The sequence below is a fragment of the Chlamydotis macqueenii genome, chromosome 8 (genome assembly GCF_036417535.1).
Source record: "Chlamydotis macqueenii isolate bChlMac1 chromosome 8, bChlMac1.mat, whole genome shotgun sequence".
Taxonomy (NCBI): Eukaryota; Metazoa; Chordata; class Aves; order Otidiformes; family Otididae; genus Chlamydotis; species Chlamydotis macqueenii.
The window spans coordinates 19,682,455-19,699,646 of record NC_141563.1 but is presented as its reverse complement, the minus strand read 5'-3'; the positions used below and the strand labels follow the sequence as shown (position 1 = coordinate 19,699,646).

Below are 17,192 nucleotides of genomic sequence, written 5' to 3'. Positions count from 1 at the left end.
TTCTGACAAGCCAGAATCCTAATTTAGGCCTCAAATACAGTTTCACTGTAAGCTTCATCTGTATCTTTTACACTACAAATTCAAACAACTGATTTCCGCTGAATCCTGAGGAAAAGGTCCTCATTTACTCTCATATTCCTGATTATTTTTGTAAGATCACCTAACAATAGTCAGTAATATTATGGCTAGCATTCACCAGCTTCTATTTCACTTGATATTCATTAACTTTCCAAGTCTTGCTGATACAAAGAATGAAGCAGTCTAACATTTTATATCATGTAAATCTTAAGCTATCAGAAAGCTTTCTGTAGTATCATTTAGTAAATACATATCCTTTAAAAGTCATCTTCAGACTCTAACATGGTGGGGTTTTGATGGCCCCAAAACATCTGAAAGAAGAAACTTGAAGCTGCAAGTTCACATATACATAATTTAATATAATAAGGTGTTTTAAGGAGGTACCTCATTAGAAATGTTGTAGTGACCCACCAAAGGTTGAAACCATTGCTCAGTCATACAAATAACATTTCAATCATTGACCAAATTGCACTGAATTTTATTTATTTCTCAAAACAATTACAGGTTTTTAATTACCTCTGAAGTCCAGTGTTGTTTACAATCTGTCAAGCATTGTCCCAGTATGCTAGTTGAGAAGATAAACCATGGCTCTTTTGCAGACACCATGTCCTGCCCATCTAAAGATAGTTCTTTACCAAACAAGTTTCAAATCTGACCTAGGAATGTAACAACCTTCAGGAAACCATAGAGACCTTCTTTCAAACTGAGCACTCCTCAGAGCTGCAAGAGAAAATACTGAAGGATTACAGCAAAAGCCTTTGACAGGGAACTTCCTTTGTTTCTTTGTTCTCTTAGACCTCAGTTTGGAAAACATCTTCGTATTTGCAGCTGAGCGTGCCAAGTTACATGCACATATACCTGAAGGACCATCCCCTTGGCTAACAAAACAGAGGGAAGAATGAGATTAATCAGCTAAAATCAAGAACAACAACTGCAAAGTCAGTTTGTTTACACACTAGATAGGAAGATTTCAGTTTTAAAATTTTCAGTAAAATGCAACTCAATAATTTCACCAGCATTCAAGTATCATCAGGCACTTACCAAAAAAGCAACACACACTGAAGGACACATATGTTTATCATTAATGCTCCTTTTAACGAATTTTACTTTTCAACTCATTCCCTGAAGCCTAGCTTCCTTAAGATTGTTTAGCCAAATTCCTCCTGGAAAGGAGCCAGGACTAGCATCTAAACTACATTAGGGAAAAAATAAACAAACAAAAGTATGTAAATGCAGTTACATTTACTAAAATATGGACCTAAGGCTTTTAGAAGTGAGAAACAATTAAGTAATATTTTTAAATGGGCACTGAGTCTTAATTAAAATCAATGTTTTTAACATAACTCTTCATTTAAAAGAGTATACAAAATCTGCAAGGAATTAAACAGGTAAGTTTAAAAGAATCCAGTATCTGACATGAAAACATACTATTCCATGCAACATTTGTTTTTATGTACTGGCAGCCCAAGTATTTTCTAGGTATAATTCTCCTTGTTTATAGAGATCAGACAAACTTATGCCACAATCTAGAGGCTAGAACCAAAATGCTCATCTCCCATTTACCAAGCTGAGCATGGTTCCCTTTCCAGACATGCATGAAGCGAGACTTGATGAAGAAACTGAAGAACAGAACACAAGCACAGCCTTATGGAATATGGTAACACTTGAAACTTTATTAATTACTTACTAGAATTTTAAACAAACCAGGTGATAGGGGTTGGCGAGATCCTACCTTCACAATGTTACTTTTCCTTCCTTTAAATGATCAGCTAAAAAGTCAACTTTCTATCAATTACACTCAAATTCAAAAGAGTAAGCCAGTTTATGACTGACTGGTAACCAGCTTTACTTGTGAGCTACAAATTCATTGCAACCTGCAGCTGCTGACAGAGAACAAAAAATAAAAGGTTAAAATTTTAGAAGTGAGAAGTGTAACCAATTTAGTAATATCATAGGAAAGTTATCTAAGCTTTCAGTAAATGTAGTGGATTTAAACACAGGTGCATGCATCAATAGTCAATTCTTTTAACACAATCCATGCCAATATCCATGGTCTTGCAGTAATATTTAATTTTGCCCATCAATTTTCTTAGTATATCCATGACTTGTCTTCACAAGCACTTACAGTGTAACTTGGAGCACGTGCATTTTTGTAGCTATGGAAGGGTCTTCCTCCATGCTACTGAAGTCTGTAACAGTGCTCCTGCAGCCTTTCCTGAGCATAGCACATAAAGAAAACTAATTTTTCCTCAGTTATTGACTACAGAAAAGGGAGATAACTCTTCAGAGAAAGATGAGAGATGTCAAACTAACTTCTTCTATACAATGTCACTCTATATAGTGATATGACTGATACACGTCCAAAATGTTCGTTTTTGGCTAGCTACTAGTTTCTGACATTCATTTAAAGCAACATTTGATAGTTTTACTCTTCTATAACAAAAATAACAGTAAGATCTTCTAACATCCTCTCAGTTACAAGTGCACAGTCAGCTTGTGGCAACAACAATCACTACTAAAAGACTTGGCCCCATCTGCCAGTCTGATGAAACTAAAGAAAAAAAAAATACATAGTTAATACAGGATAAAATACTGGCGAGTCAGAATTCTGTATCATCACAATATAATTATACTTTAGTTTTAAAAAAAAAGATCAACAACATGTTATGATGTCATCAAACAAGTATTTAATTCTGTGCTAAGAATCACTAAAACTTAGTCATGACAACAGGGCGTAAAAAAACTCAGGAGTTTGAGAAGTTCAATAGCTTACCATGTAGCAGAATGCATTATAACAACCTATTATCAAAACACTGTTTGCTTGTTTTTTAAAGGATTAAACTGGAAGTAAAAATAAATCAGAAGTTACTTGCAAAACAATATAGATCAGACAAGATGACAGATTTTGGTAACAAAACCCATCAGAGACAAAAGAAAATAGAAGATATTTGGTGGTGAGAAGCTTTTGTCTGCTTCCCACGTTGGAAACTAATACAAAAAAGGTTAAGTGTCCACATTCATTCTATCACAACATCTTACTTTTTGTCCAGAATAAAGCCCAACCCTAGTATTGTACTTCAACACCAAATATAAAATAACTGCCTCACTGGGACTCAGAAGGATTACTTTTTACAGACAATTATCAAACAAAGCTGACAGTTACGCAGCCTGAAATAACACGAAGACCAGAGCACGATCCCTGTCAGCACGACTCAAAGGAGATCCCATTCTTCATTTCCTGACTCCTACAGCAGGCTCAGCACTTCTAAGGCCCTGTCCGGAACACCGCTTCACAGCTAACTGAATAGTTTCCAGAGTTCACAGGGAGTTAAGCAACATTAAGAGTAATTAAGGAAACACTATGATTCACTAAATCACTTCTGCTGCTACCTTGTGAGAATATAGTTTGTGTGTACACGCATTAGAAAAATCACATCACAACTATGTATAAAATGAGCAGAGAGACAGGAGCCCCTGCACTATTACTAACCTACTACCCATTTATTCCGATCACCACTTGCTGGAGAGGGAAAGGACACATCTCAACTCCAGACACTTAAGTAGGACTACAATGAAAACAAGACAGTATTCCCAATTTAAAGGAATCAAAAACTAACCAGATTATATTGGTTGTCACAAACACAGAAAATATAAAGCTTTAACTCAGCATGCTATATACAAATTTAAGTGACATACGTTCAAGAGCTTCAGAGAATATATCTTACAACTCAAAATTACATAATCCTATAATAGTAATTATTTCCCTTTTTTTTTAAATAACTATTTCAATTGGGTCTTGGAAAAACACAAATTAAGAATATGTAATCAAGACAATATAGGTTGTTCGAGAAAAAAAAGATTCATAAATTCAAGATTTGTTTTCTTTATTGTTCCTCTCCTCAGACTACCAGAATTTTAAATTATGCATTTGCCACTTAAAATATTAAATTCTCCTATGTCTCTTCCTTAAGCATTAGGAATTTATTTATTTTTCTCTACAAGTTAAGAAAACAAACCAGGAAAAGTAAGAATATGTAAACATATTAAGTATGCATACCCCAACTTAGCTGTTTTCCCCCTTTCTAAATTGTAATTATTAGAACCCTGAATTAGCAAGGTACACAATTTTGTTTTCCAAAATTCACTGGCAAAGGACTTTTCATCCAATTTTTATTACGTCTCCATTTATTATCAATCCTACCCAGAGAACAAACTGACAATAACTGTGTAGGTATGTCAATTGCCCCACCCCTTCTCTTCTGTAAACTTCAAAAGGCTTTTCTCCCATCTCTTCCATTCCATTAACCCCATCCTAACCATTCCACTCTCCAACCATCTCCTGCTTACTTGTTAAAAAACAACCAAGTCCACAGAAGACAAACATATGCACAGCAATGAAAAAAAAAAAAATAATCCAAGCCACCAAGCTGTAGCTCAGGAAGTCCCTAAGCCTCAGCCTTCAGGAGGTTAGGAAGAGATACAGGGAGGAAGTAGAGCTGTTCTGTTGAAGTTCTTTTCTCCAAACATCTGCTCCTCTCAGACGTACTGCTGGGCTGGGCAGACATTCAGTTGCTTTCATCCCAGTTGACCAAATTCAGGCAATGCTGATTCATAATACTGAGTGCTTTCTTATCTCCTGATCATGCTCCTCTTTTCCACTGGCTGTCTCTATTTCCTCTCCTAATCCGTTCTTGAAAAAGAATTCATATGTATGTATTTCAAAAAAAAGCCTTAAATCTTTGTAAGTGTAAATATAGAGCTGTACAATCATGATCAAAGCAGAAACTGCACTTTGAAAGAAAGGAAGAGAAATAAACATGCAGATTTATGCAAAACACTTTTTAATATTATCTACCAGAAAAACAGACAAAATCCAGTTGCATTCTCCTTCAGGTACGTGAAGCAAAGCAAATTTAAAAAAAAAAACAGGAAAAAAAGTTTTGAATTTTTTGACAAACACTTTTGGAGGTAAGTAAAACATATTGAATATTTTCAGTTCTTTACTGTATTAATTTACCCCCTTTCTACATCTTTTGTATGTGATCTTTGGGAAAAAAAAAATCGTCCCAGGCTGACATGAAACACTGTTTTGATACAGTCAGTGTCTACATTAGCTGGAAATTCAAAATGGTATGCTAGCTTCATGTTTGCTAGAAAATTGCCCTGATTAGCAATGCTGAAAATCAGCACAAGTTATACGGAACTACAGAAAAACAAGCTACAAATTAAAGCTGGAATACATCACAAGTAGCCAGAACATTAATATCGACTTTTTACCCCTATTATATAACCACGTCCATGCAGATGCAGCAGGAGGTGGTAGTACAGATCTCCGAAGCAGCATTTGAGAACTGCACCTCTCTCAAGAATGAAAGACCCACAGGCTCCTGGTTTAACGTTGCTTCCATAAAACCACGGAAGAAACCACCCTCCGTAGACAGACCCGCTGAGGTCCCTCCCCGCAGCCATCCACGGCCGGCACCACAAGGCACTTCCATCGCGAAGTTCCCAACTACCCACTCGCGTCCCCGCGGCACTACCCACTCGGGCCGCCGCAGCCCGAGACACGGAGGGGCAAAGGCACACCGGCCCCGCAGCCCCCGGAACGGCGGCCGGGCAGGACGGGACAGGGCCGCGGCCTCCCGTCGCCCCCGCCCCGCGGATGGCTGGAGCGGAGCGGGCTTTCCCTGCCCGGCAGCGGCGCGACACCGCCCGCTTCACCGCCCACCGCGGCGGGAGGCCCCCAGGCCGCCGGCACTGGGCGGGGGCGCCTGGCGGTGCCCGCGGGGCGGCGACGCCCCGCCACCGCCCGGCCCAGCCCCGCCGACAGGGGCCGGGACGGCGCGGCCGGGGTCGTCGCCGCCGCCCCGCGTAGGCCCGACCGCACACCGCCCCCAGCCCCTCAGCGGCGGAGTCGCGGGCCCGGCCGCGCCTCACCTTGGAAGCGTTGCCCGCGGCAGGGAGGTGCGAGCATCGGCGATACCCGGAGCTCCTCCGCCGCCGCGCTCCCCCGGTGCCGCCACCAGCTCGCCGCGCCCCGCCGGCCCAGGCAGCCGGGCCACGTCCCTGCCCGTGCCGCGCGCAGGCGCACACCGCGCACCACCGCGAGGGGCAGCTCCGCGCCCCCGGCCCGCGCTGCGCCGCGGGGACAGCCGCCAGCACGGGAGGAGGGGGCGAGCTCTGCGCCGCCCCTCACGGGCCCGGTCGCGCTTTGGGGGCTGCCGCGTCGCCCGGGGAGTGTAACTGCATCGCTCGGGGCGGCCGGGGGCTACCGCGTCGCCTCAACAGGAGGCGAGGGTGCGTTGCGTCTGCTCGGGTTGGGAGAGGGCTTTTCGGTGTAGGCAGCGTCTGCCGCGGAGTTTCCGCGCCGCCATCTCTCTGCTGGAAGGCGCAGGCGGTAACACCTTCTCCCGGAGCACCGAACAGCCCCGGGCTGGACCGGCCCGTCCCTGCCAGCCTCTGTCGGACGCGTTCCGGCCAGATACCGATCAGGTGAGGCGAGCAGCTGAGACACTGCCCGGAGCAGCTCCCCGCCCGATAATGGGCCCGTTTGCCGTTGTGCTTCTGCGGTGGAGAAGAGACGCCTAGACCAAACCGTACAGAAGTTTTCATTTGTAAGGATTCTAATAAAAGCTTAATTAAAAGAAATGCAACGCTATCAGAACACATACACTACTTTACATACTGCTTCATAGCCAAGAATGCAAATAATAAACCCTTAAAGAACAAGTAAGAAGGAATAGGAGGAACAGGTTACAGATGGGCCTCCAGCATAACTTTTTTTCCCCTCAAAAAGGCTATCAACCGCCGCAAATCACAGCGGAAAAGGTACAGCTACTACAAGTGACCACGTAGGTCAGTCCAGTCACAGACAACAGCCTTACTGCCTCGGGTCCTCCGCAGACAGCTGGGGAGAGGGGCCCCCCTCAGCACAGCAGTTTCAGCAGTCCCAGAGACTTCTTCCAAACACGAGACACCGCTCCGAGAAACCTGTGTGACACTCTGCTCTGCAGAATGTACCCAAGTAAAAACACCACATACAACATAACAGAACTGGAGAAATAGCATTAAAGAAAAAAAACCAACAAAACAAACCAAACCTTTCTTCCTGTCAATAAATATCATCAGTAAAAAGTATTTTATTAAAGCCTTGAAAATCTTAGCTTTTACCTCAACAGTTTCAGTGCCTCTATGAACAGTAGTCACCCTTTCAACAAACATTGTCACTGCAGGTGAAGGTGGAGATTTGCCCTGAATTTGTAAGGGTTCAGGGGTGGGGCTAATAAGCTCAGCTGGAGCCTCCAGGTTTTGCAGGGTGACAACGAGCAAGAAAGCACACAGCCGTATGATGGGATAGCAGGCTGATTTTTGTGACGGCGACTTGTTTTAGCAGCAAGAAGTCTTCTTACACTGAAGAACAATAAAATCTTTTTTTTTTTTATTGTTTAACAACAAGACTAACGGAGCTTTGGTTACAATACCATTGACCATGAGGCGTTTCTCATCAAAGTAAGTAACTGCCCAGCAGTTGCCAGCAGACCCTTATTGGAGAGCGTGCATAGATATGCCAGAGAGCAGCTAAGACAATGTGCTCCTTTAGAGTTACTCCATGTAAAAATTGAAAAGTATGTAGTATTCTGAACTTTCCAAAATTCAGACTTAGATAGTTAAATAATTCCTGAACCTAGCAGGTACCTACCTGGTAGGAACCATGCTGCTACTTGCCCGATGTAGGAAGCAGACATTATTTATTTCATTCTCTTGTGGTTATTTATATCAAATTAGTAACTTTTTACAAATTGGCTTATGTATAACAATTTGTGTTTGGTTTTTTTTGTTTGTTTGTTTGTTTTTTTAGTAAAGTGATAACTGGACAAATGCATCAGGAACACATATGCTGGCCATGTGCTCTTTTCTCTGACAATGTCAAGAAATCTGATGCCACTTGACCAGTTTGTCCCCGTATATGTGTATGTATATATGCAAGTATATATTCTTGCTTTATTTCATCAAATATAAATTATATCAAGCATCTATAATTTATTTTAGGAACAGCATTCATTTGGGTTTTAGTTGGTTTAACATTTTGATTATTTACTGTTCAATTAACTGGGCGAATTTTCCCTAGAAAATGAAGGGGATTAAAATCCTATAACATTTTCATAATTGGTGATTTTTAAGATAAAATTATTGATTTTTCTGTTGTAAGAATCCCTTTGCTGTGATGTATCCCCTGCTAATGACTGCTGAGGCAGTTAATGAAGGAGGACTTGGAAGCGACGACAGGTTACACGTAGGCATCTGCAGGCTGCAATACTTTTTTCCCTAGAACTGCCTTTCTCCGATCCGTTCAGAGAAAGGACGTGCTGCCTGCGGACGGGAAGAAGGAAGCCCATCCCGGCGTGACAACACCCGGGGCGGGAAGGCCGGGGCAGCGCCGAGCAGGCGCTCCCCCACGCCAGCAGGGGGCAGCAGGGGGCAGCACGGCGGACGCCGGGGACAGCCCGGTCGGCCGCGCCCCGCCTCGCCGGGCAGGCTAGGAGCTGCGGCTGCGCAGTGGGCGCGGCCTTTTCCCCCCTGCTGCGGAGAGCAGTCGTTGTGCGGAGCGGGCCCCGGCCTAGGCCTAGACCGGACAGTACCTGGCACGATGGTCAGTACCGGGCCCCGCGGGACCCGCGCGGCCGGGGGGAGCTCTGCCCGCCGCTCTGCGCTCGCCGCGCGGTTCCGCCCTCCCGGATGGAGCCCGATTGGCCCGGGCCCGGGCCCGGCTGCGGCTGGTCCAGCGTGGCGATGGCTGCCATTCGCGCCGGGGCCGCGCCGCTGGGTGGCTCGGGGCGGCTCAGCGGGGCCCGGCACGGCCTGGCCTGGCCCCGCTACCGACCGCGCTGCCGCCCTGGGCCGCGGCGGGCTGGGTCGGGCCCGGGCCGCAGGCGCGTGGCGGCGGGAGCGGGCGGTGGGTGGCGGGGCCGGGTTTGACAGAGCCCTCTGTGCCCCGCGGCAGCTGGCGCCTCGCCTGAGGGCCGGGGGGTGCCGGTGTCTGTCGGGCCGCCCGCTTACCTGCCACGGGGCTGCGCGTCGGAAACGTTGGCGGGTGTCGGGGAGCGTCTGTCCCGTGGCGGTGTCAGCAGAGCGCCTTGTCTTTGCCGAGTGGCGGGGGGCTGCGGGAGAAGCCAGCTCCGTGGCACAACTCTCTAAAGAAGTAACTGGCTGCGGGGGAGTGGCTGGAACTGGCCACGGTTACTGCTTCGGTCCGTGCAGACAGACGTTCGGCTAACAAATAAAATAAATGTTTTTTTTTTCCTGAAACTGTAAAGTTATGGGGAGAAGCATGCACTAGTTCCTGTGGGAAGGATAGAAATGCTGGGGTTTGGGTGGGTTTTTTTTTTCATTTTGTTTTTATGATGTTTTTTTATCTAAGTATATAAGTAAACATGTTATTTTATTCCTGATTGCGTTGTGCTTTTATTAATTGCAGGTTTAATTTAGTTAGAATGGTCTTGGCTTACATGGTTATACGTTTATAACATCAACTTGTGCTTCTTATTCAAGGGGTTTGTGAAAGTTGTCAAGAATAAGGCATACTTCAAGAGATACCAAGTGAAATTCAGGAGAAGGAGAGGTATTGTTAAATTCCTTATAACATATAATTAAATGTTATTGATGACTATTCCTGCTTTTTTTTCACACGTTTTCCATGCTATAACTGTTGTTTTTCAGAGGGAAAAACGGATTACTATGCCCGTAAACGTCTGGTAATTCAAGATAAAAACAAGTACAACACACCTAAATATAGGATGATTGTGCGTGTTACCAACAGAGACATCATTTGCCAGGTAAGGTCTGTGATGCTTGCTACCAGCCTTCCTAGAGTGAAATAAACAGAAAGGGGTTCAACAGACAGTTGAAGCAGCTGGGGTTTTTAGGCATGATCTGAGCTGGTTTTATATTGTAAAAAAGTTTCCTACAGGAGAACAATCTTTAACGTTGATGCAGCTTCAGTAATAAACCATATTCATGATACAAAATAAGTTTTACTAGTGTCAGCGTTCTTCAGCAAGGCTATTCGTAATAAAAGATTGTACTGTTTTAATAATGCTGAGATTAGTAGAACATTTTAGGGAGAGGGACAATTTATCTTTTTTTTTTTCTGCTGTATTTAAAGTGCTTTGAAAAGAGGGCCTTTTTGCTTGACTGAAGACAACAAAGTTGACTAGCTGACCTGTAAACCTGCATTGACTACTGCACTGTATCTAAAGGTGCCTTCTCTTTTGAGAGGTTTTTTTTTTTCTGTGATGTTATGTGGACCATATGAAGCAGCTAGGCCTTATGATGGCCTTCCCGTGAGATGAAAGGAGACTGGTAAATAAGAATAGTAGGCATTTTTTCATGATGGTTAAGTATGTAGTTGTGTGTTGCATCATATGCAGTTCCTCACAGTGGTTCACTTTCTTGTTTCATTTTCAGAATGTTTTGACTAATTTTGAAGTTAAAAACTTAGGCATGTTTGTTCTATCATAAATACATGTTGTTAAGCTCAAAAAAGAAGCAGCTAGAAAAGTTTAACCGTTGTTTCCTTCTTCATAGAATAGTTATCCGTTGAGAACAGTGGAAAATGCTGTTTTTACAGTCAGTTCAGATTGAAACTATATGACCTTGATGAGGTTATTTTGTCTTTGAAACCCAAAACAAAAACTGGTGGTGGCAGGTGCTTACATCTGACTGATAGTGTCTTTCCAGTGTGTAGGAATCCTGCAAAAAGGGAGCAACTTTTGGGTGTAGCAAGGAGGTGTGGGAGACAAAAGAGGGTTCTGTATCTGAAAGGAATAATAGAAACATATCTGATAGTACTGGTGTCTCACAGGATACCCCTGAGATGCTTAAAATCTCAGACCCATTAATAAAATCCTAAGATTAGTAACAATGTTATCACCAACTCTGTATCAGATGCTTTCCGCATTTTTCTGAGGTGTGTTATATACTGTATTATGAAAACTACATGCAGAAAGAGGGCAAAATCCATCCACATTTATAATGATTATTTGAGAGGTTGCTTTTGTAGACTGTTTCCTGGCCTGTTGATGAATGTGGTGAGGTAAATAAAAGGTATTGCTGACATAGACTTTCTCTGGCCTAATACAGATTTGAATTCTTTCTGTCTACTTGAGAAGTTTATTATGCCTTAAAAAAAAAGAAAAGAAAAACACAACTCTTTGAGCTTGTCTGCAAAGGTTGACAGTTTGCTGGACATTTCTATACAGAATTCCTATTGACTGGAGTAGATGTCAAAGAAACAATAAATCGAGACTCGAATTATTGTAAGAACACTAACATTTGCTTTGTTGTCAGATCGCCTATGCCAGAATCGAAGGCGACATGATAGTCTGTGCTGCTTATGCCCATGAGCTGCCAAAGTATGGTGTGAAGGTTGGCCTGACCAATTATGCAGCAGCGTACTGTACAGGTCTGCTGTTGGCACGCAGGGTAGGTATCTGTCAGATTGTCTGGAAGTTGCTGCTCTGTTTTTCTGGTTTTCTTACGAAAGGGAAAGCTCACTTTAAGTGGCGTGGTAATATAGCTACCTCACTCTGGGCTTCTCTAAATACTAACTTTTGCTTTTTACCATGTAGATTTGATGGCCTCTTGTGACTGTCAAATCACAGTGAGAAGTATGACAGCATGCAGTTTCAACTCCAGCTGCCCACTTTTAAGTCTCAGCACTTAAGTTTGGTGGAGGGAGGGAGTCAGGATAAAAATGTAAGAAATATACCTTTAAGAGTTTGAAAACATGTGAACAGCATCCATCTATTTTTCCATATGAGCTCATGAATAAGTGTTAAGTTCACTGGTTTGCCTGTTGGAACAAAAGGTTGAAACTTAACAGGCACGCTCACTGTGGTGGTTGTTTTAGTGCTTTGCTATTAGTATGGGGTGCATAACATTTATAAATAAATTTGTTACAAACATGAAGATTCTACTGCAAATTTGTGTTTTAAGGGGTGGTGAGTCTTCATTTTGTCAATAAATGGAAACAATTTCAGAAGTGCGTTTTTGGTTTTTTCTTTCCTTCCCCACAGCTTCTGAATAAATTTGGCCTCGATAAGATCTATGAAGGCCAAGTTGAAGTGACTGGTGATGAATACAATGTGGAAAGTGTGGATGGAAAGCCTGGTGCTTTCACATGCTACCTGGATGCAGGTCTTGCCAGAACTACCACTGGAAACAAAGTCTTTGGTGCTCTGAAGGGTGCAGTGGATGGTGGTCTGTCAATCCCTCATAGGTAATCTGGTCTGTTTGTAAGAATTCCTTTAGAATTAACCTGAGATGCTTCTGGATGTGACAGTCTACTTATACTGTCACTTTATGTTGAAATAATTTTATTAGGACCTGGTAATGATTATGCCGCCTGGGTTCTGGGGTGGGCATTTTTTTGTTGGTTCATTGGTTGTTTTTTAATCCACAAGTGCAGTTCTGATAGTGCTGCTGGGAATCTTGCAACTATCAAGAGATGCTATTAAATTTTTAGGAAAAAAAAAAAAAAAAAAGCCATCTTGTTGCTTTTACTTAAAAGCATCGATTGATTGAATGTCCTTCACTTTCCTATCCTCTCCCATGTTGTCCTATTCATTCTTTACTAATTGTCCAGTTTTTCTGACTTAGCTGCTATGTGATGATAATCCCAATGACTGAACACTCTGTAGTTGGTCCATGGTGTGTATATGATGTACTGCACTGTTTCAAGACGGGACTGATGGCAGCTGACCTAAACTTAAAACTTTTATTTCTTAATTTTCAGTATATCTTAATTTTGTATTAGAGGGTCCTGTCTCACTTATCTGTAGGAGAATCTGATGTATGTGTTATTTCTTTGTGGAACCTAGCCTCTGAATTACAGGATTCGGCAACGTGTCTTAATCTGACTGTAACTGCTGTTTCACAGTACCAAACGTTTCCCTGGTTATGACTCAGAAAGCAAAGAATTCAATGCAGAGGTTCACCGCAAGCATATCATGGGCCAAAATGTTGCAGATTATATGCGTTACCTGATGGAGGAGGATGAAGATGCTTACAAAAAACAGTTCTCCCAATACATAAAGAACAATGTAACACCTGATGGGGTAAGATTTATCTGTCTGGCTTTTGTGCATTAACAGAGATGCTAGTAAGTCTTGCGTAGGGCCTTCTCTAGTGATGCAGATAAGCTTGATATGTAAATAATGTGATCAATGTTGTATGTTGTCCATGAAAAAAAAATTTTTTTTTTTCTTCATTAAGAGCTCTGTAGTATATTGTAGATTTTTTGAAAGTGAACTTTTTTCCTCCTGTGAAGCTTACCATTCTGCCTATAAATATAAGCTTACAGGACTCTATTCTCAGCTAGACCACTTCCCCACATCTTATTTAGTACTACTTTAAATTTTAGAGTATTTTGTACAAAACATTAGAATATAAGATTACTAAGGTGCTTCTTTCAAGTTTTAAACTCCTTTCAGATGGCTTGTTTTGCTGTCTGCAATGTTCTTGCTTGGTTTTCCCAATTAGTGGTCCTGAAGCTTGAAACAAATATTCTCATGTCCCCTTTTTAGGCTATGGAAAACTTAACTACATTTTTAATCACTTTATTGCTCTGTGGTTTGGTTGGTTTTTTTGTAAACTTAACTAATTACTTATTCTTTACTAAAGACTAAGTTACAAAAAAGCTTGCAATGTTATATTGTAAATGCCAACTTCATCTATTTTACTAAAAAAACAATATTTACAGGTTGTATTGCAATGAAGTGGGTCCAGGACTTATGTCAATAGCTAGACAGTTATTATTCATACACCTAGATTTTTCACAGCTGGAGTCTAGTGGTCTTAATTAACCACCAGCAAAAGTATTTTTAAAACTGGTGCCATTATGGAGCCATAGTTGTAATTGGGACAGAGCAGCAGACAGATAGGGATCCTCTAGTACCCTCTGCTGCTGAGCTATGTAACTGGACAGATCACTTCTATTTTCCTGTCTTACATGTTAGAAGCCACTCAAGTACAAGACCCACTCTGCGAGCTGTCAGCAGTTGCTGTTGGGTGTGGCCTCTGCTAATGTATTTCTGTTACTGCATCCTTGGGGATGATGCAGTGACTGCAATGGTTCTTGCAAGACTTGTTAATCTGTGGCTGCTTTCACAACTCCTACTCTTTCCCTGTTACTAAGCAGCTTTGTAATGTGTACTGCACTGGGGTCTGAAAAGTGGTAAGATTACATGTCTGATGACAGTTTATGTGGAATAGTTTTGGCTTAATAATAAGTGAAGTAGTTTATTTTAGGCAGAAATAGAATAACTTCCTAGACTGCCTTTTAATTTTAATGTAGAGAAGCTATGGTACTGAAGGTAGGCTTCAGAGAAAAAAAATGTATTACAACTGCAAAATACCAGCCTGTGTTTATGAGACTTCTAAGTAGTCTGTAGTTACTCTTTGGCCTTGGTTCCCTAACTGTAAAATAAGGATAAAGTTACTTTCTCTGTTTTGTATACAAGTTACGAGTTTGGATATTTAAATTCTATTACAGTGGTAGTAGGAATTACAGTATGCTGTGGCAGTGATCTTCTGTATGAAGAAAGTGTTTTAAAGGCAACCACACAAAATTACAAGCTGTATTGTGATGAAACCTGTTTCTAGTGCACACTCAAGTAACGGTGTCATTTTTTTTTTTTTTACACAATGTTACAAGTGGACCACTATGGAGAATTTAACAATTTTTTTTTTTTTAAAGATGGAGGAAATGTATAAAAAAGCCCATGCTGCTATACGGGATAATCCAGTCCATGAAAAGAAACCCAAGAGAGAAGTCAAGAAAAAGAGGTAAAACTTTCATCCTCTTTACCATGAATGTGACTACTCTGTTAATGATATTTTAGTTAAAACACGTAGTGTGAGTGACAGTGTAGTTGTGTCAAAACTTAGATGTGTTTTAGATTAGATTAAGATATAAGCATTTCCATATAACTTAGATAGGCATTTACTTTTTTTTTAAATATACAGTTAAAGGCTTTTAATTTTAAAGTGAAGCATGCTTGTGGCCTGAATAGCTAGAACTCTTAAGTGTGTATCTTCAGGTCTTAGTGTTTTGAGTGAGAAAGCTGCTTCTCTTCAAGAGAGGGCAGGTTGACTAATGTGTCAGTACTGACCTCTTTTGATTTTTTCATTGATCTGTGATAAAAGAAATAAAAGGCACAGCTGTTGCACTGAGCTTGGTACTGTCTCTACTCCAGTCACAAAAGCATGCTGAGCTTACCTCTTGAGAAGTTCAACTGCTGCAGTCTAACCATGCCTTTTTGTGGTGCCCTAACTACAGCCTTCAGTCATTACAATGAGATGAAGGGTGTTACAGAAGTGGGAATATGTTCTAGCATAGCACTCTTAATTGCAGATCTGGTGCACTGCAGCTTTCTTGGTGACCTTTTTGCTTATTTCGGCCTTGAATATATCATACACTATGCTTACATTGCAGATGGAACTGTCCCAAGATGTCCCTCGCCCAGAAGAAAGATCGTGTTGCTCAGAAGAAGGCTAGCTTTCTCAGGGCCCAGGAGCGTGCAGCTGATAGTTAAGACAACTTCCACAGTTTTCTATGAAGCTTTGGAAAAAGTGGCAATAAATTTATTGAGTAAGCAACTGTGTAAGACTGGCTTATTAATATATCTTGCAAAGATGCAGAATTATGTAGCATTAAGGTTTTTTTTTTCCCCTGCAGAGTACTATATGAATTGAACTCCTTCACAGAGGAGATAAACTTTAAAACTAAGGCTGCTGCATTGGAATTACTCCCCTAAGAAGGGGAAATCAATTTGACTAATTTTTGGCATGACTGGTGTCAAAGACCAGATATAAGAACTTGCTGCTTCTAGCTCCAGAAAGATTTTAAATTTTTGAAGAAGGCTTTACATGTCCTTCACCATTTTTCTTACAGCATACTTAATGTTATAGGGTGATCTGCATGGAGCTTAAGAAAAAAGCAGTAGTCGTCTGCCCAAAGGCAGCCTTAGGCTTTCAGGAACACAAATAGCAACGCTTTTCCTACCAAGACTTAACAGTAGCTGATACAGGAATACGTGTCTAATCGAAGTATTTAAACTTCCTCTGGTAACTGAAGTAAGCACTTCCACACCCTCAGTTCCACGCTCTGGCTGTTATTGAAATAGGTACTTAAGCACAATACCTCACATTATTTAGTAACTAGCACGAGAATTAACTTATAAGTTGCATATACATGCTTAGTTACAGAGGCTTTGACTTGCCCCTATTCCTTATTTTCTCCTACATCTCTGTTTCATAGGCACTTCCTATTTATTTCCCATTAGACATACTGAAGTTGCTTGCACAGTTAAAACATGAATCAAGTAGGCTATGTGGAGGAATGTTCTGCTTTAAGGTAGTGATAGATGGCAAGTACTGCTATTGAAAGAGAAAAAGAGGCCTGTGATTTATTGTAAACAAAAGTGTAGGGTTTTTTCCAGTGAGAGCTGTAACTTAATGCAACAGCAATAAAAATGCAGGTTCTGTACAAACAGCATTATTAAACATGTTTTCCAGTTGTTTAAAATACCCAACATCATTTTGGATTCAATAACTTCTGCCCAAATCCTAGTAGCAATTAGTCAGGTTTTTCCACCAAGAACATGACCACTTGACATTTAGCGCATTGCTGGCTACAAGTACTTACTAGCACATGCTTGGAGGACATTACCAAGTTAGAGACAATAACTAGCATTAGCATAGTAATTCTTAAGTTAAAAAGCTGGTGTTTACAGAACAGTACACTCTTAACCCAAGCTGCATACTACTACATAAACAACTATGTTGGTCTTGTACTTCGGTTTAATCATTCCAGGAAAGCATTTAATACAGAATACCTAAAGCAATTAACAACCTTTCAAATATTTAAATAAATCTTGTCCTATGCTTAAAATGAATTAAGGGGCCAGGTTTTAGAAGTCTATGGATGATTGCCATGAAAATCACTAAGGATTGAACTACTTCATACCTAAAGCATTTATAAATTAAACATTAACAGGTAAGTATCAAGCACACACTTAAGGTGTTTATGGACATCCAATTCTGCATAATTGTGA

General features: G+C 41.4%; 2 protein-coding genes and 1 non-coding gene across 7 annotated transcripts in view; 2 read left to right on the top strand and 1 right to left on the bottom strand.

Moving 5' to 3' along the window:
- The window catches only part of EVI5 (ecotropic viral integration site 5), a 116,462-nt gene that overhangs the window by 80,000 nt on the left and 19,270 nt on the right, over positions 1-17,192 (bottom strand). For 4 of the 5 annotated variants that reach the window (XM_086752861.1, XM_086752863.1, XM_086752864.1 and 1 more), the window contains exon 1: positions 6,016-6,143. The exons of the other annotated variant lie outside the window; for it this stretch is intronic. The gene's annotated coding sequence lies outside the window, so the exon portion shown is untranslated. Of the gene's footprint in view, positions 1-6,015; positions 6,144-17,192 lie in introns of those variants that run through there. 5 annotated transcript variants of the gene reach the window in all.
- On the top strand, positions 8,611-15,735 carry RPL5 (ribosomal protein L5). The gene is made up of 8 exons (XM_086752868.1): positions 8,611-8,728; positions 9,628-9,697; positions 9,796-9,911; positions 11,425-11,559; positions 12,153-12,355; positions 13,016-13,193; positions 14,834-14,922; positions 15,572-15,735. Exons 1-8 carry the CDS (start codon positions 8,726-8,728, stop codon positions 15,669-15,671), a joined length of 894 nt encoding a protein of 297 aa, XP_086608994.1. The 5' UTR covers positions 8,611-8,725; the 3' UTR covers positions 15,672-15,735.
- Positions 12,738-12,834, top strand: LOC147599953 (small nucleolar RNA SNORD21). Its single transcript, XR_015259294.1, has one exon. It is a non-coding gene; the product is annotated as a small nucleolar RNA SNORD21 (small nucleolar RNA).

Excerpts from the sequence above, each read along its gene's own strand:
- RPL5 (XM_086752868.1), top strand. Across the intron at positions 9,912-11,424 it reads ACAGAGACATCATTTGCCAG|ATCGCCTATGCCAGAATCGA; the intron begins GTAAGGTCTGTG and ends CTTTGTTGTCAG. Across the intron at positions 14,923-15,571 it reads AGAGAAGTCAAGAAAAAGAG|ATGGAACTGTCCCAAGATGT; the intron begins GTAAAACTTTCA and ends CTTACATTGCAG.